Genomic DNA, 24,157 nt, shown 5'->3' on the forward strand with positions numbered 1-24,157 from the left:
AGTTGAGAGTCTGTGTTTCACTTACAGGTTATGGGAATGTGGTGGAGCTACGCATTAACAGTGGCGGGAAATTACCCAATTTTGGTTTTGTTGTGTTTGATGATTCTGAGCCTGTTCAAAAGGTCCTTAGCAACAGGGTAAGCAGTTTTTGACTTTTTTTTTTTTTTTTTTAAAGACTATCTTGGATCTTGGAATGTATTCATCCTAAAACTGTCTTATAAGTAAAGTAGTATTCACTCCAGTGTGTTTGGGTAATATATTCATTCCATGGTGATTGGCCATTGTGAAAAGACTTGCCTGGGAGTTTAAAGTAACAAAACTTCTGTCTAACTTAATTTTGAAGACCTTGAATGAAGAGATTGAAATAACTAATAGTTACCAATGCACCGAAATTTATGCAGATTTCTTTTCTTGGTGAGGCCTCTGGTTTAGGAGATGAAATACAATGTACTTCTAGCTGAGTCAGTTTCCCCTGGGCAGTTTTGATATAGGACTGTTATCTGGGTCTAACTATGAGGAGCTTCTCCTTTTATTCTATAAGTTGTCTAGGTTTGGAGTCACTCTACCTGGAACCACTTTTATTAACAGAACTCTTCTTACCAGTGCTTTCTAATAATAGAGGGATTTTGTAGAATCAGAATCTTACTATTGTGTAGTTCATAAGGAACCCTTCCCTTTCCCTGTATCTTTTTCTTTTTTTTAAGATTTTATTTATTTGAGAGAGCATGAGCAGGATGAGGAATGGGGGGAGAAGCAAGCTCTGATCTGAGCAGGGAGCCTGACCTGGGGCTCGATCCCAGGACACCAGGACCATGACCTGAGCTGAAGGCAGATGCTTACCCAACTGAGCCACCCAGGCGCACCTCCCCATATCTTTAAGAAAAGATCATGTCTTGTAGTAGTAGAGAATAACAAAAGTGTAATAATATTACTAATTCACTGAGGTGACTATGGGAGTTAAAAAAAAAAATCTCACTTTAAAAAAAATGAAGGTGAACTTCACATAATACAAAATTAAACCATTTTATTTTATTATTTTTTAAAAGATTTATTTATTCGTGAGAGACAGAGAGAGAGGCAGAGAGAGACACAGGCAGAGGGAGAAGCAGGCTCCTTGCAGGGAGCCCGATGCGGGACTAAATCTCAGATCCTGGGATCACGCCCTGAGCCGAAGGTGCTGAGCCACCCAGGTGTCCCAAAATTAAACCATTTTAAAGTGTAAAATTTAGTGGCTTTTAATACAGGTTGTGCAACCATCACCTAAGTACACAACATTTTTGTCAAAAGTAAGCCCTTTGTCCATTAAGCAGTCCTTCCTCATACCCTTTCTCTGCAGCCCTTGACAACAACTAATCTTTCAGTCTGCTGATTAGAGCTACACGTTTTGTTAACCATGTAATAGAAATGTAGATCATTATTTCCCATGGGTTGTATAGACTCTCTAATGTTCTTGACATTGTTGATGGCTATACTGTAAAGTTTAATGTTGTGGTCCTAATCTGCACATGTGTATTCTATTCTTTCAAACTATTTAACCACTTTTTATGAAGCTTCTCTTGCAAAGAGCACAGAAATGAGGAGAGAACAGTGTCTAGTCTTAGCATAGCCACAAAATATTGAACCTGGAAATGTCCCATTTATGTGTAAATCCATCATTCTGTATGCAGAAAAGATCCAGTGGCCAGCATTTTTGGTACAGGCTTGAATTTATCCTTAGAGGGTAGGATATTCACAGAGGTCTAGAAGAGGTCAGATCTGATAACTGGCTTTTCATTGTCCAAGGTGTGAGGTTTTTTTTTTTTTTTTTCATTTAATGCACATAGATAAACCATTAAGAATTATTTGAAATAAAATTTCCTCAGAAAGGCGTTGTATGTTACATTTTTCTCATTCAAGTTGCTTCTACCCTTGTGATAACTCACATGTCTTCCGTTGCTGCCTATTAAAACATCCCCCCCTCAAATTCTCTCCCCTTATCTTTTAGACTTTACTATGGCTTTGTTTTTCCCATTGTATATAGAATTATTTCCTGGAGCAGGGCTTCATATTAATTAATGTGTGTGAAGAGGTTTATATAGTGTGAATTAAAAAGTTATGTAAAGATTTTTATTTATTTATTTATTTTTTTAAAAAAGATTTTATTTATTTATTCATGAGAGACACAGAGAGAGAGAGAGAGGCAGAGACACAGGCAGAGGGAGAAGCAGGCTCCATGCGGGGAGCCTGACGTGGGACTTGATCCTCGGTCTCCAGGATCATGCCCTGGACCGAAGGTGGCCCTAAACCGCTGAGCCACTGGGGCCGCCCCTGTAAACATTTTTAATATCTTAGTCTTAATGTATTTATTAATGTACAAGTACAAATATGTATTTAATCAAAATTTTAAATGTAAGTTAAAATTGTACAGAGCCCCCCCCCCGCATGCAGGTTTCTTCATGTGTACTTTCATATCTCCCCTTTGTCCTCTGGGATTTCATAAGTAGCTTGCCTTTCCCTCTTCTTACTGTGTTGGCTCCTCTACCATACTCTCTTCAGTAATTCTTTATGAGTACAGAAATAGCTTCTGTAAGACAGATGACCATGGTGTTTGACATGCAGTAGTATAGCTTTGTGGTTTAAAGCGTATACTTGCCTGTCAGGATGCCTTTGTTTATATTCTGCTTCCATCGCTTATTCTTTTGTTACCCGTGGGTTAGTTCCATAAACTTCCTGGCCCTCGGTTTGCTGGTCTCGGGTGTAATGACAGCTCTCAGGGGTGGCGGTGGACATTAAATGAGATAAGTGTGAAGTATACAGAACACTTCTCTGCATGGTAAGCACTGTTAGATATCTATTTAAAAAATATGTCACTTAGAAAACCAGTGTGTGCCAGTGAGGAGCATAAATTAAAGTCGTTGCTATCTCCAGTAACCCTTTGGTTTCTACTTCAGATCTATTGGGCTAAAAAGAAGGCCCAAGACTTAGTGTGGGTGTGTCTTCTTTCTTTTGCTAAGCTTTGTTATCTTTATTGTCTTCAGTATTTTCCAAAATTTCGTTAAGGCAAATAGCATTTTGTTCCAGTTCTGTTTAGATGAAATTAATGATGGTTTTGAGATGTATATGTAGTTTACATAAATACTGTGCAGCACGGTCTTTCCACGTTAGGTGATGATGATGATGGAAGATTATTCTAAGCCTTCAAATCCATGGAGAAGGTGGCAATTATATATATTCTATTTATGTAATTCTGTGGGGAAAATAACAAGTACAATGAGAGTTGGTTGTGCTGCTATGTTAACGTAAATTGTCTTTTTTTTTTTTTTTTTTAAAGATTTATTTGTTTATTTATTCAGAGAGCGAGAGAGAGGCAGAGACACAGGCAGAGGGAGAAGCAGGCTCCATGCAGGGAGCCTGACATGGGACTCGATTCCGGATCTCCAGGATCACACCCCAGGCTTCAGGTGGTGCTAAACCGCTGTGCCACCGGGGCTGCCCTAAATTGCCTTTTTTTGAACTAGCTTGTGTATCTAGCTCCCACCTTTCCATGTATTTGTTAATTGGGAGAATTATGTATTCTAACTTGGAAATAAGAACTGAAGTGACAATGTAGCTGATTTATAAGTTGCTGGTTCTTGATAATAGCTTTGTTTTATCTCTGGTAGTTGGTAGCCCATAAGCGCACTGTTAAGTCTGCTTACCTTGATTCCTACAGCCCATCATGTTCAGAGGTGAGGTCCGCCTGAATGTGGAAGAGAAGAAGACTCGAGCTGCCCGCGAAGGGGACCGTCGAGATAACCGCCTGCGGGGACCAGGAGGCCCTCGAGGTGGGCTGGGTGGTGGAATGCGAGGCCCTCCCCGTGGAGGCATGGTGCAGAAACCCGGATTTGGAGTGGGAAGGGGAATCGCTCCAAGGCAGTGAATTGCTCTTCATTGATCTTCACACAGCTCCTGCAGAATGGTGAATTTCTTACACCAGCGTTTGGTATCCTGGAGTTTGACCCTAGTCTATGATAAACTGCTTAAGTTTGTACAATTTTACTTTTTGTGTTAATGATGTGTGCTCCCTCTCCCGCCCTTCCCTCTCCTCACCTTTTAGTCCTTCACTTCCAATTTTGTGGAATGATATTTTAGGAAAAACAGATTTTTAAAGAAGAGAAAAAGACTGAATTTCCTTGCTTTACTTTTGCATATACAGACTGGATTTTTTTTTTTTTTAACAGCCGTTTCCCCAAAGGAATGTGTCTTGCTTATTACTGACATTTGGTATGTTTCATTCATTGGAATATTTCTTATTTTCTATGTGTTGCAAAAGCCTGTGAGAAACACAGGATTTGATAAACATTTGAAGGCAGGAAAAATCCAAATTGTTTGTTCTTTGAGAGTCATGACTACCTTCTGGTGTGTAGAAATTGCCATTGGAAAAATTGACAGTTCTGATTCTTGCTGGTATGGTTAAACTGAATAAAAGGTATTAGTAGAGTTTTTTTTTTTTTCTTTTGATATGTGATCACCAAACAATTACAAACTTAACTGTTTTTACCATTTAAATTGTGAGATAGGTTTTAAATGTCTAGAATGCAACTGATTGAGATTTCTTTTGAAGTAGAGTTTTTTCATGTTTAATTTGTATTTGTAAAAAAAACAAAAAAACAAAAAAACAAAAACACAAAAAGCCCAAAAAACAAAAAAGAAACCCCAAAATCCAAATAACATAAAACCAGAGCAAAACTGTTGTGCCTTCTATTTATCTTTGATTCCAGCCTTGGCAGTTAAAGGAAAAAAACAAAGTCTAGATTTGTTTTACCAGGTGTAGAGTATGTTGGGATTGAAGAATCCCTCTTTTCACCTAGTATGTCTTCTGTTCATTTGTTACGCCTTATTCTTAAAATTGAGTCTCAAACTGGAATGCCTTTAAGGACAGATATGCTTCTATGGAGGTCCTTTGACCTAAATAGTCCAGCATTTGTATTTTTATTTCAAAATCTGTTCAGAATCCTAATCATAGCCCCATACAAAGGAATATAACTTTATTATTGGACTTTGTGCTCTAGTGTCTGCCCGTTTTTTTCTTTAAATCATAGCCATTTGGTAAATTTTCTATTTTGTTATGGTTCTCTTTTATTGATGGGCATGCAGTGGGTGTTTCTTGGAAATGGCCAATTTTTATTAAAATATTTCTGGAAGAAAATTTAATCTGGCAATATAGACTAATATTCGTTTTACATAGTATGTTAATTTTTTGAGTGCTGTGTGTGAGGTGGGTGAAGGTTTTGTTTACACATTTGTGAAGCAAGCCTTTGTGTGATAACTTGTGAAACTAATTGAAGGGCAACAAGGTTGTCAAATTTAACTTATTTATTTTCTTAACAGTATTCATCATTAGGACTGTTTGAGGGTAGAATATGAGTAGAATAGGAATCTTTGTTTTGCTGTTACTGGGAAACCCTAGGTTTGCTGAAGGGTGTAGTCTTAAACTAAAATGAAGTTTGACATTATCGGTCCTCAGTACCTGAAATATTTGAAAATTGGCAGTATCTCCTTCATAAAGAAACTTACATAACTGGGTCACAGGGCTGTTTTTGGGTCAGCTTAAATAACTATTTGGTAATCACTTTATTTGACCCAGGCCAGTGATAATTGGAAGAAATTCAGCTTGTACTTTTGTAGCTTATATTAAGCCTGTGGTGGAAATAAAAAATTTAGCTGAAGTTGTTATTAAAAAAAAAAATACAGTTGCAGTAACAGTAGGGTCATAAATTAAGGATAACCTAGAAGTCATTTTTCACAAGTAAATGCTCATCTATACACCTCACTAGGCATTTTTTCTTATTCAGTAGTTGAAGGGCACCAGCTGGATGCAGTGATTCTCAGCTCAAGCTGTTGTTACATCCTAGAGAACATTTGGAAATGGATGAGATTTGGGGAGGAGGGAAGAGACAACACGCCTGGCATTTAGTGGATGGGGCCAGCAATGCCAAATGTTGTATAGAAATGAAGCAAGCCCCACTGAGATCGATATTCCTCATTCCCTATAATGCTGCATGGAGGATGGAGGGGTGGATGAGGACAGCTGGAGTGAAGACTCAGTCCTTTGAAGAATAACCTCAGATAAATGAATTAGCAACTAGAAATCTCTTTTCAGGAATTATAGTTACATCTACTGCAGGTAATTGATAATCTCACTTTATTTGTACCCATGTATGCTTTTAAAGAAATATTTGGAGAGGAAGTAACAATGTGTTAGATGCTTCTTGTAACTTTTTGCATAAGCTTAGAAAACAAAAGATTGCTTTAGTAATTTCAAGTCATCAGAATGGGATGGTTGTGGAGTTTTAAATAGCATTGGACTTTATACGTCAGATTTAGCATCATGATTAACACTATGAAAAATGCCAGTATCATTGTTTACATTATTGCTGATAAAATAAATATGATAACCTAGTACCTACATATTCATACACGTAGAAAATGAAAATAGGTTAGGACAAGATTTTCTATAGGCAGCATCAGCTCATCACATTAATCTTTTTGGGTTTTAAAATAAGATTCCATCTGTAAGAATGGCCCAATATACAGTTATTTTCTGCTGAGCTTTAAACCCTTCACCCATGAGTATTTTAGCTAAGTAAGATTAGTTTGGTTTGATGGTCTTAGTTTTTGAAGGCCTGTTGAAAGTAAGCAGTAGATCTTGGGCCTTAAAAAAATGTATTTGTTTTCCTTTGTGGTGAGGTTGGGCTTACCTGTGTATTACTATGTTCTCAACTTTTTTTTTCTTTCTTACGTTCTCAACTTTTTGAGCTTTTGCTGGGAGCAGTGAAGTGGATAATCCAAAAACCATTATTTGGCTTTGGGTGGTGGGTAGGTTACCCCCAGAGTATTAGTTGAACTGCACTTTGGTTTTAGGTTAGAAGCTAATTTTCACAATTAACCCTGTGGATTAGGTGCTATTTTTTCCCAAAGTAATAGATGAATAAGAAATCACGTCAGAGCAGTTAAATGACTAAGCTTCTAAGTCATCCATGTAGCAAGGAGCGCTGATTGGCCTCCAAACTGATGCTTTTTCTCTAGAACCCTGATGCCTACCTATTTCCATTCGAGTGACATACTGAAGAATAGGACATGGCCATAATAAATTACTACAGTACAGATACGAGTGTAACATTCAGAGAAAGGTTAGCATTATTCTCCATTTCCTTGAAGGTAAACGAGATAAGGAAACAATTGATTTTGCAGGGCTCCTTTTGATTTGTATAGACTATAGTAACACAGTAACAATGACTTGTTCTTAGGTTATTTTTTCCCATCTTTTTTTTTCCATCTGTTTTTTTAAATACGTGTAGGACAACCTTGAAATCTGAATGTGGAAGGTAACTATTTTTATAATACCTTAATCCAGGTGGGTTTGTAGCAGTTATATTTTGTGCTTATAACTGCCATCCTTTGATAGTTTTCTTCATCCCCTTATTTGAAATTCCTTGTAGAGTTTAATAATTTAGTGGGAAACGTGGCACTTTATAGAAAACAATTTGTTGAAATCTATATGGAAATAATCTTCCTATGAGGTTTAAATTTATAGTCCATTGTTTATGCTGAGTGGCTTATTTCTTTTAAGTAAATGATTGCATTTGTCAAACCTACTGATCTAAAGATAACTTATTGAAGTTTTATTTTTGTGTTACTTAAAAGAATCTTCAGGAACTGCATACAAACAAGATCATTGTTAACCTTTTGGTTCAGCAATTTTGAACCTTGTGAAAAAAGAAAAGCAACTTCAACTTTAGTTTGAATATGGGGTTTTTTAGCTAACAGTGTAATATACTACAGATGGGCAGTGGACAATTAGAGTCTTCCACAAATGTTTTAGAAACCTTAAAGAATGTGTTAGAAACTTAGCAACTTTTTGTGTGGGCAGTTGCTGATCAAGTAATGACCATGTGGCAGTAGATAAGTAAATATTTCTTATTTTAAGGTAATACTTTTTGGGATTTGTATTTGTTTACTGTGATGTTGAGGTTTTGGGGACCATAGGTAGGCTTGTGAACTCTTAGACTGTATTACAGGAGAAATAGTGGCACATGTGAGATAAAACTTAATTACTTCTTAATAGATACGTTGCTAGCTCAGGATAATGGCTAAAATTAGTCTGCTTTGCTCATGATTTCATGAAACAGTCTCATTATGGCCTGTATGAGTAAAAATCTGATTAGCAGTGGTTTAAAAAACCCATACTCAGTTTTGGTTTTGATTATACCTATGTATTGGCTTACAATCAAGCTTGTTTACTTTTTGATTATATGACTTGTTTCAAAAACCTTGGACAGACTCGGCTTCTCCAATTTCCACTTGAACCTGGTAGGTTTTTTTTAGTTCCCTACGAGAGGAAAATCGTATTGGAAATCAGTACCACAGTTACTTCCATAGACCGTGTGACCTGGCCAATTATAGAAATCTGTACTCATTTGAGAACTTTGGAATATGGCCAGTGTCACAGATTCCTAAGGGACTTACAGCCATCCAATGTGTCTTCGTCTTTTAAAAAAGTAAATTAAGGGATGTTTACCAGAAATTCACTATTGAATTTAACAAGTATTTATTTTTCAGAAACCTGCTTATGGGAAGTTTGCCTGTATTTTTGGTAGTAATTAGAGAGACAATTATATCTTGTTTAATCTGGATATAAACAGTTTAAACTCTTGCTGTAATTAACAACCTTGGTTACTGATTTTCTCCCCCAAGCTTTGATGTCACCTGTTTGGATTTGATTTAAATTCTTAAATGTTCTTGTGAAGAGTATATTTACTGATTTGGCCCTTTTAAATGAAGACATTATACCAAAAAGCTGGCATAAGGGAGTTTTAGGGGAGAAGAACAGGTCTTGCTTTCTTGAAAGATACAGTGTATGCTTAGATTATGTAGAACACATCATGTTACAAATAAGTTTATATAGGTAGATGTTAGATTTTGAAGAATGGGTGGATGTGGAATTTAGCTCATGGGATAAGAATCACTTGTCATTTATATGGGGAAAAATTTCTAAGTGAGAAACATCATAATATTTTAAGTTTTTCTTCTCATTCTGATTATTAACCATAAGAGGCAGGAGAGACTCCTAGAATTCATCGAATCATAGTTAGTGCTGGAAAAGACTAACATCCCCTTCATTTTTCAAAAGATAGATGGCTCAGAGAATAGATTATTAGCACAGAGTCCCAAATTGGCTTGTAGAAGTAACATGGAGCACCTCCAGAGTCACCACTCTGCCCTAGGTTCACAGTAGGAAGCCAGAGATGTTAAAGGTCAAGATGTGGGGAGAAAAGGGAAGGAGCCACATTTTATATGCTTATTCAGTTGCTACTATAGCTCGGTTTTCATACCCAGTTTTTCTCTATTTTCTTAGAACTGTCTTAATGCCCAGTTCTACCAGGGCCTATTGTCTAAGGATATTACCTTGTGCTCCCCTCAGGGATGGGTTTACTACTAGCTGTCAGAAAGCTATTGGGTATCCTAATGTGTTAATAGCTGAAACTCAGCTGTAATTTTCTCCTAAATCCTTCAGCATTTTGCATTCTGTACATTGTGGTGCTTTTCCCCACCTTGTATTGTTATAACTGTAAGCTCCTAAGGGGCAGCAATTTGGTCTTAGGCATGTACCCTGTTCAGTGCCTGGCAGCGCCATGTACGTATCAGGGTCCTAATCTTCCTTTCCAGTGATTCTCCCATTCTTCATGGAGGTGATGCTCCAGCCATGATAATAAATTACTTGGGATTTTTCTAATAAGCCTGGCGTTGCTGATTTTGTGGCTTCAAGTGCCTTCTTTCCTCCCTGAAGATAGACTTGCATCTATTATCCCCCTTCCCCAACTCTCTTGCCATCAAAATTACTTTTTTCAAGACCCAGTTCAAGAGCATTTTTCTTTTCCCTAAGAGAAAAGATTTGTGATGGGAGTGTGGAACCCCCCCCCCCCCCTTTTTGGGGTTAATTTGGCCAGAATTTGAAGTGGGGGCAAATTCATTCTTATCTGATTCCCTTTTACATTGTCCTTCCTGTTGGAGATTCTGTCCCAACCTTTATTTTTTAAAAATACGTGTTCGTAGAGCACTTTATACCTTTCTCCTAGCCCATAATTTACCCCTTCAACCTACAATTAGAATGACCTATATCTGTTTTACTACCTTATTAGACCATAAGCTCCTAGAGAAAAAGGACTAGGGGGGGTTATCCCTGTATTTCACCAGAAGGTACAGTGACTTCCATAAAAAGAGTCCTTAAAAGATGACTCATTGAGTTGAATAAATTAATGTATTTCTGTTTTCATTCTTACAAGTGAGGCATGCCTTAGAGATAGGACTTAATAAATTGTAGGCACTACAATGATTCATAGTGGAGGGAATTGTTGGGAAATTTTAAGGGGTGGGCAGAGGAGGGAGGAAGTCACTGGTCATTCAGCGGTACTTCCATCCTTGGTCTGGGTGATAGGCCATTTCTTTCTGCACCCAGCCTATCCTAGACACTTAGTTCCTATGCAGGAAAATTTTATGTGCCAACTTTGATTTCTTTTCACAAACTGAACCCATTGTTCTCTCAGTTCATGTTGTCACCCATGCCACACGTCTGCGTCCTCTGCTGCTTTTTTCCTTATTCAAGCTAAGTCCTGTCATTGCTACCTCAAGTCTTTCACATCTCCTCCACACTCAGATAATCTCAGTGGACTCTTGGCTTCTTTTACCTGTTCTGATCCCCCGCCTACCTTATACACAATATTAGGTTCATCTTACTGAAACATAGCTCTGACCATGTATCCCATGTATGTGTTCTATCTCCCCTACTAGACTGTAAGCTCCTTATGGGCAGGATCTGTGTCGGAGTCATCTTTGTATCTCCCATAGTACCTATCAATAAATATTTCTTGAATGAACAACATAAAGCCTTGTCTTAAGTGAAATGATGTTTTCCAGATTAAATGTAGGTTCCTCTCTGAAGTAATCACAGTATTTCAAAAGTTTTTTTTACATATAAAGCGGGTTAAACAGTAACTATGAGTTAACCACAGAGAAAATTTCAGAAAACTTTTAATTTTTTTCCATTGGAATCAGCATGGATATGTGTATATGGATGGTTCAATAAATATATTTTTATATACATGTATCACAGAAATTTTACATTACATTTTCAAACTGCAGAAATAGATTTTTTTTAATAAGCCAAAAAATAACTGCCATAACTTTTATGACTTCATGCAAAAATGGAGGTAAATGGAGTAAGGGTAAAAAGGGAATCGGTTGTTTCAGGTTAAGAGTCTAGTAAGAAGTAAAAATGTTACATTAAGGAAGCGATTGCTTAACACGCTGCTTAAGGTGGTAGCCAAACAAATCCTTAACTGCAGCATTAAGGCCATACCAAGTTTATACATATATACAAAGGAATTTCCATATAAAAGACATACTATCATATTTTCTTCTGGGAAAGGATGAGGAGCTTTGTAATCCTGACCCAATTTTCCAGGCCAATTAATTGTTTAAGATGTCCCCAGGCTCCTTCTAAATCTCTTCACTTTGGCTAGCTGTCAGTTGCTTTTCTGTGGGATTGTGACTTTTGTAGTTTCTTATGTGGAAGTATGAATCATCTTGAACCTCTTCCATTATGGGTGATGAAACACTTTGTAGTTTAACTCACACTGCCCAGGCCGGCATATTTTTAAAATCTCCTCCCAAAAGCATTGGAATCACAGTTGGAATTGTGACTTGCAGTCGTTTTACCTGTAACAGACTGACTCCACAGCCAATGCTGGCATTATGACCTGAAGAATTACACAGTTGGTTCTTCGGGGTTAAAATAACTTTTTGAGTAGTTACAGTTTAATGAATCAAATTGTGAGGTTTCCAGGTAACATTCCCTGGACCTGTTGAAAATTAACACTTTTATCCCTTACATGACATAAACTTAGGTTCCTTTTTGGAAAAAAGGAAGTGTAAAATCACTCACAGGAAAATAACATGGGTTTTGCTCTTCTGTCTGAACATCAACTCAGGCAACTTTTAAGACAAAGGGTAGGTCTTGTGCAAATATCCAAATGTGTGAAATGGGGCAAGTCTAAGGTCAAGTCCTTTGGAGATGACTTCAGTTAGGCAGAAGTCATCTGCTTTGGCAAGGTTGGGGTAAGACCCTTGAGAGTGCACACTCTGGCTCTATTGGCAGAAACTGGCCCATCTTAGTGGATGAATCTTAAGTGAAAAATAAAGGTTACTAAGCTTTAGGTAAATTATGTAAATAAACCCTTTTCCCTTTTGATGGAGCCTTTACTTGATAATGTTCTAACTACTTTGGAATGTTGTAAATCAGTCTAATACTACCTTTTCATTGATGTTGCCTTGGCTTTGAATTGGAAATCACTAGTATTCCTATTTGTCCTATGTTCTCTATTGGCTGTTTTTCAAGTATGGCTCCAACATGTTTACAACAATTATGGCTGCAAGGTAATTCCATCTCCTGTGGGTTCCCTGGGGCAGTCAGGGTTGAGAATGAGGTCTCTGGACATGGCCTATCTTGAGAGAACCAAAGAATTGTGGTTTGGAAGCCCTTTTGTTACTCTTGAATACTTACAGAGTGAGCACTCACCTTTCCAGTCATGCACCAACTGCTCTTAATCCAATGTGATGCTATTTACATTACAATAATTTTGTCAGGTCTAGATAAAGTGATTTTATTTTAGCCAACAGGTCAGTTTTGATGCTGATCTACACAGTGAGACATGGATGTCCTTTGGCTGTCTTGTTCTTACCCAGAGGGCTTAAAAGTGTTATGGGTTTTGTCTTGGTCACTTTGTGGTTCACTTTGTGTACATTTCAAGTCATTAGCAGCTCAAGACATGTATTGTGTCCAGCTTTTCAAACATATTTGGAGACCTCTGAGGTACCAGCTATATTTGTCTTGAAAGTAGAACTTGGCTATTGAGCTTTTTTTCTCTTTAGGTAGCTATTTTATCTGTGCTCAGTATACTAAGTAGCAAGAGGGATTTAATTCATCCCATTTTAACTCTCATTAGTGTTGAAAATGTAGTGGATTGAGTACTGGAAGATTGAACCATTAAAGTATGAAATAATACGAATTTTAAATGCTCTGAAGTGCATTTTGGGACAGTTTTTTAGCTTTCTGCATGGCATTCAGGCATGGGAGCATGCTACACCTTTAAATGAGGTAGAATAAACCTAATGTGGAAACCATGGAGTTTAGCAAACTGCTTATTTGATACTTAAGTACTACTTTTCAACAAGATTTGAGGAAGTCTTTCATTTACTAGGGTAGGTAATACTGACCTATTGCCCCACAACATTCTTTCTAAAGATTGCCCAAGAAAGGAAAATGGTTAAGAAAAAAACTACATGCTTTCAGTAGAACGACTTGATTAAAAGCCAGTGACGTTTTCTTTTTTTTCTATTCATATCTGGCTCTTCCCCTCCCCCCCACCCTTTTGTCTTTATGGACATGATCTTATGGTTTGAATAGAGAAGTTCTGTAGGTTGGAAGGAGTCATTTCAGATACAGCTAACTAATAAAAGACATGCTAGACTGTATTTTCCTTCTGTTTACTATTTCACATCAAAAGGTTAGTAGTATTTGGATCACAAGCTCTCCTTTAGAAACATGTGCACTGTATTAAGTATTGGCTTGATAGTTGACAAAGCTACAACTCTGGAAGTTTTTTCAGAATCACTGTAGAATAGTGAACTAACTGTAGAACTATGACTTTACCATACCTGTGTTATCCCTTTCTGGTGTCTACCTAGCACAACTAAATGCTTAATATTTGGGTTGATTGATGCCCTTGATGTGAATTTCTAGTGGGTACTATATTTGCTTCTGAGATGAAGGAAAAGATCAGTTCTCCCAAAGTAATAAGTACAGGGAAATCTGAATTAGGTTGGAAGTATCAGCTAATGGGAAGAAGATGGAATGAGCTGCTCTGCCCATGAAGGGATACTTTGTTGATTGGTCTTTAAGAACTGTCTTGATCCAGAGTCCTGATCCCTTATTTTATATTTAAGATGGTTATGATGTATTTCAAATCCCATCTTTACAAACAAGCCTATTGTTCATTACACTTTAGCCAAACAGGTCATCACTATACCATGTTTGTAACCCCTTGTTTTTTACCTCCATATTTTTACTCATGTTGTTCCCTTTGCTGGAATACTCTCCCCATCCATCACAGCCTCCTCTTTAAGGTACTTCTTCTCAAATGGCCCATAAGCCTTGAAATGTTCCATGGTTTATTTTCTTCCTGCTCCATGGCACCCTCCTTTCTCCGTTAATATTTTCTGCATCCCATATTAGTGATTATTTTGGCACTTGGATCATCCCCTTCTATGTTGAAAGAAAAAAGGCTGTGTTTCATTTTGATGGTATGCTTTTAAAGTACACTGCCCTGCTATAATAGATTTAATAAACAGGTGGATGGGTGATAGGCAGGTATAAGGGAGGTTAAAAAGAAAGCTGACAGACTGGAAAGAGCATATATATTCTAGTCCTGACTGACATTAATTTTTTTTTAAACACTAATTTTTTGAGACCTGCTCCCTGAGCTTCTTTGTAACTCAGACCTTGAAAGGCTGAGCTGCTTTTTCTCCAGGCTGGGACATTTCAAAAAGTCATCTAAAAGCAAGTCTGTAGAGTTACCTGAAGACTCACTGAATCTGACTCAAGGTGACTAAATAGGGTCCATTCAGAGTGTCCATTTTCTCAACCAGCATCCAGAACTGCACAGGAGTTGCTGCAGTAGCTATAAGCCATTCCTGGTGTTACTGCTACAGCTCTTGTTCTGTATGCCAAAGTCCAAGCTTCTGGATACAACTGAAGAGACCTAGATGAAGCCAAGTGGGACCTACGAAACGGTGGTAAGCAGAGGCCTTGTCCCATGAACTTGTCTGGCTAATTAGCACACATCCAGTTACCCAGGGGATTAAGTCAGGAACAAAAGGACTTGGAGGCAAGCTACGTTTCTACTTAGAATATTTTTTTGGGTGGAGGGGTCTTTCCATACATTTCCCTGTAATTCCATTTTCTCACTTTATCTCCAGAGCCTGGGGGTGGGGAAGGGTTTTAAAGAAGCATTAGAAGGCCCTCCTTTACTGAAACATTGGTCAGCTTGCCATTTTTAATACTCTTGTTGCAATGGTATCTCATAGGAAGAGATGCTCCCATTTTACCTGAATACCTGCCTGAAGGAAGTGGTTTACCTGTATTAACCCTTTGAAAGGTGGGAGAGACCACAATTACATAAATTCAGAGTTAACCACTGTTTTAGAGACTTAGCTCACATGTCCTGTTGTCCATGAGACCTTGGATTGTCCTTATGAGACACTTTCTCTGAATTCTGTCTCTGCCTCCTCCTCTGTCACCATATCTTCCATTGAGTGAGTTCTCCATATCCATGTCCTACCTATCTCCCTGCATTTTAAGTTATTTAGTTAGGGATGGTGTTTATCTTTCGTTCCCGTGCCTTGGCATTGTTTGTAGTAGGTTCTTAGTCTTGGTTGAGTGAATGCCTTATAAAGGGATTCCAGAGTTTTGAAAGACTTAAGAAGTCTAGTCCTTACTCTTGCTGCTGGCCAAATCTGAGCCATTCCAGGCACACCCTGCTCTCATGCAGGACCAAAAACCAGCATATTCTCACTATCCTCCAAATGGCATATATTCCCATCTTGCCTTGTTGCTCCACAATTCTACAGCCACTAAATGGCCCATAGCAACTCTAAATCCTTCATATGCCCAAAACTAGATTAGTAGGCTCTCAACTTTTAAGGTGGGCTGATAGATTTGCATTGTTTATATCCAAGTTCTGAGAAAAGGAAGGCTACAGCTTGTCCTGTTTGGCTCTTAAGAAGATTGATTTTGAGTCTATTACAAGATTGTATTCCTTGGTGTTTAACAAATTATAGGAGCTTAGATGTTTGTGTAAGTAGATTGTACCAAGGCAAAAGGGTCCAGCAGTTACAAGATTCATTTAAGTTAAAATGAGCTAATAAACACATTCTTTTTTTTAAATGGTAAGTAAGTTACCACATCCATCACTTGGTTTTTATACTCAATAATTTGGGAAGCTAGAGCTTTTTACAGGGTGACTAAGGTCACAGTGGGCCAAATAATTTGTTGAAAGTCAAAAAACAGGTAAGTGGAAGAGGTAAACAGATCATGCCTATTTCCAAAATTTAGCTTCATGTTGTCTATAGAATCATATCCGAACTTTGGTAAGACTTTGACTTGGGCTAATAAACTTTCTGAGCCTCAGTTTCCTCATCTATATATATTGAGAAGATCAAGGCCATTGTGGGAATTATGTAATTTAAATTGATATATAGTGGTACCTGATAGCTGAATTGTGATATTGAGCGTTCATTCACAATCTGTTACTAGTCCACATGTGATTGACACCTATTTGCAGAGCTATGTGTGCTTTTTATGTAGGTAGTATTCAAATGATAACTGGGCAAAAGGGATGTAGGTGCTTGATAAGTGGAATCAGACTAGAATTTAGGTCTTTTCAGTGTCTTTTCAAGCTCTGAGGTAAGCACTGAGGGGCTAGTCCTGAAATGTCACTGAATAGCCTGATCTGTAGGGCAGGTGGATTTGGTTTTTGGGGAGCCAGCCTCAGTTCTGAAAGCAAGCTCTTTGGTGACCTCTTCTGGCAAACAGAGGAAGATGTAAGAAATTCAGAGAGAGTGAGACAATGACAGTGCTTTACATTGTTTACAGTGAGGGGGTGGGGTTAATACGAATTGTGTCATTCTTATCCAGACAGTGGACCTGTGATGTGGTTGTTACTGTCCCCAAATACATAAAGAAGCCAACTGCGTGCCCATGGTAGTTGCATCTCCGCTTTCTTGGAAGCTAGTGCCCTTTCTGCTGCACTAGAAAACCACAAATGTGTATAGAGAGGAAAACTGAGAGGGTAAGATGAAGAGTGGGACCAGCTTAAGTCTGGAGGCCTTGTTTTTTTCAGCAGCTAAAAGACAACTGGAGAAGTGGCTTTAAAAGAAAACTTGACCGCTGGTGGAGGAAACCCTTCAAGCTCAACGAATTCAATACTTCTGTTGTACAGATAGGAAAGCTGAAGCTTGAGGGGGAAATATGTAGAATTTTACAGGGACGATATGGTAACCACCTAGATTATGCACTCACCATTTCACTGTATTTGTGAAACATTTGTTATATCATGTATGTATCCCTTCTAGAGTAGGGTAGGAAGTTATGGTTTCTATTTTATTATGGGAAATCTAAAATGGTCTTTAAAAAAAATTCTAAACCTTGGGAACAAAAAAAAAGGTTTCAGTCTGCAATATTCTCATTAATTCCAGGACCAGATGAAGATAATGAAGATCATTTGTCATACTGTCAACCTATAAATATTTTGAAGAGATTCCTTGATATAAAGCATAAATATGTCCTTGCTCAGAAAGATAGGAGCAGTGTTTTCTGACTATAAGGAGTGTGTGTTGGAGCTACAGGAGTATGGAAGCCATTTCAGAAACATCATTGCCTGGGTGAGGTTTTGTTTCTGGGTCTGGCATGGAGTGAGCTGGCCCAAGTCCAGCTATACCTGCTATAATATTTTTTCTTTATATTACTATAGTGTAGCTCAAGGTCTGAATTTAGATGACTCTCTCTAGTAGTCTGGAGCAGTCCCACTTTTTCTGCCTGTAACTGCAGGCAGCATAATGGACAAATAGGGGGAAATATTCTTAAATCTTGCTGGAAGTTTCTTGCTATGATTAAATTGTATGTGTGGGGAAACAGGTGGGGAGGGGACTTGGTTGGAGTCATTGGAGTTACTTCCCTAGGAGTATTTCACAAGTTCTGCTCTGATGTGTTTCTCTTTGATTCTTCCAGAGGCTCTGGCAGAGAGAACTCAACTGCCATGGGAAATGGGTTACAGCCTTCACAGGACATACATGCTAAAATACCAGAGTGGAATGTTGTCCTGGTGTTTGATGGGATTCTCAGGTGAGAAGCCAGTCTTAGAAGCAAGTCCAGTAGTGCTGTGAAAGACTTTCTTTCATGGCCAAAACAACAACAAGAAACTAAGATTGTAATCAGCTTGAGGGCCAAGACTTTCCTCTTTCTTAACCTCTCCCTACCTGCCTACCACAAGGTCTGGGATGGGGTTCCAACCTTGACACTGAAACAGGGGAATAATGAAACCTTCTCTAACATACAGTATACCCTTTTCTTTAACCCATCAAAGTATCCAGTATTTGCCTTTGAAAAATCTCCTTCAGCTTCCTCTTTTTAACAGGGTAGTGAGCAGGCCAAGAAAGACCAAAGTAGCTTACCTGTGTTTCCATGGTGAGCCTGAGGGAGCACCAGAACAAGGACTCACTTCCTATTGGCCTCTGTCCACCTCAGAAGGCAGGTGTTTAAATAGGATACTGAATTTCTGAAGTCTTTTAAGAAAACAGTGGAATCTAAAGAAAGGCAGGCCAAAACCAAGGCCATGCAGGGAATTGTGCGGCAGGGCAAGTGTGGGAATGGGACCGTTAATGCTTGCATCTGTATGAGACAGGAAATGCCTTTTGTCCCCACATGAGGTGGCTGGTACTGCTCTGTAGCTGGTTAATGGCCTTATGTAGAACATAATTTTCATCACTGGTCTCTTGAAGGGTATATTTTGGGCTTGCCATTCTCTAGACTCTGACTTTTTGACCCAATGTTCCAATGGAAATTTTCCAGAGCAGTGAAGTTTCAAAACGCACATACAAGAGGAAGAATAGACATTGCAGCCTTAAAACAAACAAGACAGGAGCTACTATGTCCATTCTAGTCTTCCCCACACCCCCATGCCCTCAAAAATAAACCAGCATCTTCTGGAAGTGTTTGGTTTCACAAAATGAGATGCACAAACTGATGAGAAAGGAAATGCTGGCAGGGAGGCAGTGGGAGGGGCTGGGGGAGAGCACAAGAGGGAGAAGTAATGGTCTGGATGCTAGCTGAAGAAGCCTTAATGATCCTAAAAATTATTGGGCAATAATTTCTACTTTGGAACTCATTTTGCTGTTCTGAAGAATGATAAAGCACCTTAATTATTGCTTTAAATAACCACACAGCTCCATCAAAACAGCATGTAATAGCACCCATGTTTGAACAAACCTATCTCCTGCCATTGCTGTCTTTACAGCTTGAGAAATTCTAAAGGAAGCAACAGGATAATAATTTGGTAGAGGCATCATCTATTCTGGGCCCTCAGCATTCTAGATTACTTGGGTGGGGAGGGCAGCAGTTTAGGATTTTTCGAAGTTCTATATTTCTGCCAGGATTTCAACCTACCCAAGGATATTCTTATTGGGATTTCAGGGTACTGTGAAACCAAAGCCTTTCCAACATACGCTTTTCCTTAACGCTGATACAAGTAGTTCAACAAGCCAGCTCAAACACAACAAGGCATATTTCTTTTACTCTTTCCTTTGGTCAGGATAAGCTATTTCTGGCATTGTAGAGCTGCAGAAAAAATAGAGGATTCTCAATTCAAGTTCCTGGAGTTGATTTCTGGGAGAAGGAGCTTAGTGGAGGAAGAACAGATAAATCATATTTTAAGAACATGTTTGTTTAGAGAATTTTTGGTCTGATAGTTTCCTGGATCAAAGACACTATATCAGAGAGTAGAGGTCCATTCGACCTTCCTCAGCAGACCATACCAGCCTCTTAGAGTGCAAGCTTTCTAGTCCGAGAAACAACAGCCCATGGAGAAGACCCTTTTCAGAGCTGGGGTGGAGGGCGGGGAGACCGTGCAGAAGGTACTTGTTGAGTGAATCTGGTAGCTTCCAGAGAGCGGTACTCATCATCTCTGGGCTGGGATTCCAGTCAGGCAGGAGAAACGTTGCCAGTCTCTGTTCTCGACCCCAGTCCTCAAGTTCATACAGATTGTACCACCAGCAAGCCCTTCACTTGCCAGCTGCTTTTACTAAGGAGGCAGCTACTGCAGACATGGTGAGAACTCTGCTCCCTTCGATTTCAATGCGTTACAGTTAACTAAGGGGTCTCATTTTCACAGAAGACTGACTTCACCCGTGATGGTAGCAGCTTAGCTGGGACTGATCTCTGCAATCTAATATCATGGAGCCTCAAAAAGACACAATCTCTTTTTAATGATGCCCATAAAAATGTGTGCTCTTTTTTTTTTTTTTTTAATGTGTACTTTGAAGGGAAGGGACCAACTCCTGTCATATTTCTCCCTAGTATGAAAAAAGTCTATGACAAATATTGATACTTCTTAGAGGGAAACATTTCTTATTTATTGAAGCTTAGAAGAAGAAATAATTTGGGTCAGATCACCTTCTTTTATCTTTTTCTCTCTTTCTCTGTCTCTCTCACATGCACACTCTGCATCTTTCTATTCTGCATCTTTCTATTCACTCCTGTCCTTGGTCACTCTCTATAGCCTTAGCCAAGAATGGACTCTTGAATGTTTGAAAGGACCAGAGGGTGGCAGAGCTGAGCCATTTATTTTGGCTGCTCTTAAAACTAATCTAGGTAAGTTGCAAACTAAGGTGAGAAGTTATTAGTATTATTATCTACCTGCTTAGTTGACATTTCTTAATTTAGGTGTAGCTGCAGTATTGGAGGTGGGTGAACTTACCATCTGCTCTATGCCAGTATCCAGTTCAACCTTCCTGTATAAATACTGGTCTAACCATGTAGAGGGTTTGAAAACCAGCAAACCACTTATTACATCTAAATAAGGTTTTCCCCCTCCCATAACATTTGGCATACGTCATCCCCAAAATAGAATATATCCTCTGTGCACAAACTGAAGAGGAAATTACGAAGGCATTGTCCTATTTGTTGGAGCCAGCTAAAAATGGTCTTGGCCTAAATTATCTAGTTGATTTTCTTTTTAATAATGATAAAATCTATTTTTGTTGATATGGTAAAGATCATATCATGGTAAACCATTTGATATGGTAAAAAATTACCATTTGATATGGTAAAAACCATGATAAAAACCAATTTATTGCTCAATCCTTACCTCATTATATATTAATGATAATACCTTCTCTCTGAGCATGCTCCATTTCTAATTCACGATGGTATTTTTGACTTTATAAGGATTGTTCTCTTCCCACCACTGTTCATCTTTGACCAAGTGGAGCAAAAAGCAAAATGAATCTGCAAAATTTCCAAAGAAGAAAGGTGACAAGGATTGTGTGGGTCCATGTACGTGTGTGTGTATGCGCATCTGGAGGGTTCAGAAATCAGAAAGTGACATTAAACTTTTCACTGTGTAAACCTCCAGTAGTTCAAGCACATGGACCAGTTAGAACTGGAAGGGGTTAGAGATCTGTACCACTCTCCCCACTGTGTTTGTAGAGGAACTAAAGCTAAATCATTTACTGAGGGTTCCCCAACACATTAGTGGTCGGACTAAAATTCTGCTGCTTGTTTTCACTGCTGTAATGTAATCACTCAGATTAATTTTCCATGAGGAATACCAAGTTTGAAATAGTTGGAGGAAAAATATCAGTGACCTCGCTCTGTGTCTCAAAAAGATGACTCTATTGTCTGTTAGATGCTGTCAACTAGCCCTGGCAGCTCCCAGAGGGCCTATAGGTTGGGTACAGTGGCAGGAGTTCAAGGACCCAGCAGAGGTTGGGCAAATGGCCCAGTGATTTCTCTCTTTCAGAGAGATTCCAGACACCTTGTACGAGGAGCCCAGTTTGAAATGTGCAGATACTGCTGTGTGAATGGAGGCAGAATGTCTTGGAACAATTGGTGCTGTCTTTAGTCCCTGACAGAGACCTAACGCCTTTGCTGCTTGATCACCTAGACATCAGACATTATGAATTTAGTCCAGTAATGAGTAAACTAGAGAAAAGGGCTGCTTTAATTTTTTTTTAATTAAAAAATGTTTTTCCCCTTAAAGTGAATATAAAGTGCTAGTGAAAGGGTCAAATAGCCTCTCCAATGACTCGCGCGCCACTGCAGAATTGAGGATTTCCTCCCTTAATTAAAGTGAATGTCGTGCTAATATCAGTTCAGTCCGGAACTGGCAGTATTTGTTGAAATCTCTCTGTTTCACCTTTCCTCCTTTAGATGCAGTTTGTGGTGGGGAAAAGGATAATCGTAGATGAGAGATTCCTACTCAGGATTCCGGGTTCTATCCCACATCATCCAAGGCTAGAATACAGTTTAACTTTCTGGTCTACCCAGGCCAAGAGAAGGGAAGGCAATGACTTACTGACCTTGAACCTGGATGTAAACAGTTTTTTCATTCAAGCCTCAAAGCCAAATCCTTTTTTGGCTGCACAGTGCATTTTCTTTACCAAGATCACACTAGATCTTTGTCTTGGGCTTGGTTTTTTGGGGGGCCTCTATAGAGGTATTAGCTATTGTGCCACAGGGAATGGGAGAAATTTCCCTAGGGGAAGGAGCTTTAGGGAAGAGTTAGGCTCCCAATGTCTTCCTTCTCTCCTCCCCCACACTGGGGATACTCTAAAGCCACATGTGAAACCCCAAGCCTCAGGACAAACTGATTGTCTGCTGTGTTCCACCATCCAGAGCCAAGACACTAACATGCAAAGGAAGAAATGTACCCAGTATTCTGGTCACAGGCCACAGCAGGGAAGCATGCCCCATACAGCAGTGCCATCATTTCAGGCATGATGCTGTTGGCAGAGAGGACAGAGGCTCCTGGGGGCTACTCTTATCTTTAATTCTATGGTCCCTTTTGCAGACCTTCCATCAGTGAACATCCATGTCCTTTAGCAGGCCCCCACCCTTACAACTTATTTCCTAGTCTCTCTCCTTTTTTTCTGGAGTGCGCTAGCTAACCTGGGATAGTTCTGGCACTTCAGAGTTAGAAGCAAAGAAATATTTATCTAACTTTCCTAAATGTTAAAGCTAAGCAAAGCACCAAAAGAAAAACAAAAAAGACTTATAAAAATATAATGGGGTCATCCCCCCACGCTTCCCACATTATTTGTGGCATATGAAATGTCAAAATATAATGAACAGACTTTCTCAACATCACTATCTCTTTCCACCTGTATATATCTGAGTTGTGGCTGCCTCATTACTACCCTTTCACATCTTAAAACTTCACTCTGTAGAACCACTATATAATAAATCTACTTCATCCCACGGACCCCACCTTCCCAAATATATATCCACTTGCAATTCCAAAGAGACTCTCCAAAAAAATAGATATTTGAAAAAAGTGCATCTGTGTATACTCCATCTATCTGCATATTTTTCTTGAGATTATTACTTTTTTTTTAACCATAAAAAAGATTGCATATTAGCAATATAATGGGAAAACCATGGCGGCCATTTCTGGGTGGCAGTGAAGGGTAAGTGGGGTGGGTGTTGAAGCATAGAAGCAAGAGGGCTTAGAGAGAGGCAGGTGTGGTCCTTAGCCTTGAGACCTGAGGACTGATATGGGAGTTATCTTGATTATCAATCCTTGGGCCTCTGAGATTTCCCATCTCCTTAGTCATACCCTCTCTTCTCTCCATCCTTCCCTATTTCCACACCCATGACCAGGCCGCATAACCCTCTTGAAGCAGAGGTGGAATGGCTTTTTGGCATGTGTCCACCCAGGCCAGTTTGAAGACAGGCATGGCATTTGGAGGGCTGTGATATGGGACACACACCAGAGCAAGCTTATTTGTGACTATTTCCACTCTGGGAAAAATTGTCCGTCACTTCTGTGACTATAAAAATTTAAGCAGTTACTAGGCTGATAGTTTTAGAAACAAATCTTTTGTTCTTGTGTTTTGCATTAATATTAAGCATGAATATATATCATATATTACATTGCTTTCCTTCTGCTCTGGGGCAGACTGCACTCTTCTTCCAAATAGGAAAACTGCACAGCCCATGGACTCAAATTTTTGAAAGCTGTTATTCCCCCACTCCCTAGCCCCCACCCCTAGCCCTCCCCTTCCTCCCGACCCCTCAGTTCTTATATTAGAAAAGCCCTTCCCACCCCCCTCCCACCAGCCCACCCCAGGTTAAATAGTGCCACATTCTAAGATTCATGCATCACTGCATTTTGCTATTGCACATAGTGCAGAGAAAGGAGTTTGTATGTGTGCCCCCTCCCTCTCCTTTTCCTTAGGCTCTCAGATTCCTGTGCTATTCCCACTCTGCCCTCTCCCAGCCTCCCCCCACCCCTCCATCCCAGACCCG

The 24,157-nt window shown here is 39.1% G+C and overlaps 1 protein-coding gene across 2 annotated transcripts in view; it reads left to right on the forward strand.

Moving 5' to 3' along the window:
• G3BP1 (G3BP stress granule assembly factor 1) overlaps nt 1–10,904 on the forward strand; it is a 46,819-nt gene extending 35,915 nt beyond the window's left edge. For both annotated transcript variants that reach the window (XM_041747651.1, XM_041747650.1), the window contains exons 11-12: nt 28–137; nt 3,692–10,904. In XM_041747651.1, the coding sequence (XP_041603585.1) occupies nt 28–137; nt 3,692–3,898 (317 nt within the window). In that variant the 3' untranslated portion in view covers nt 3,899–10,904. The remainder of the gene's footprint in view (nt 1–27; nt 138–3,691) is intronic.
• Nucleotides 10,905–24,157: the final 13,253 nt, after the last annotated feature.

The sequence above is a fragment of the Vulpes lagopus genome, chromosome 3 (assembly GCF_018345385.1).
Source record: "Vulpes lagopus strain Blue_001 chromosome 3, ASM1834538v1, whole genome shotgun sequence".
In the NCBI taxonomy this organism is placed as follows: Eukaryota; Metazoa; Chordata; class Mammalia; order Carnivora; family Canidae; genus Vulpes; species Vulpes lagopus.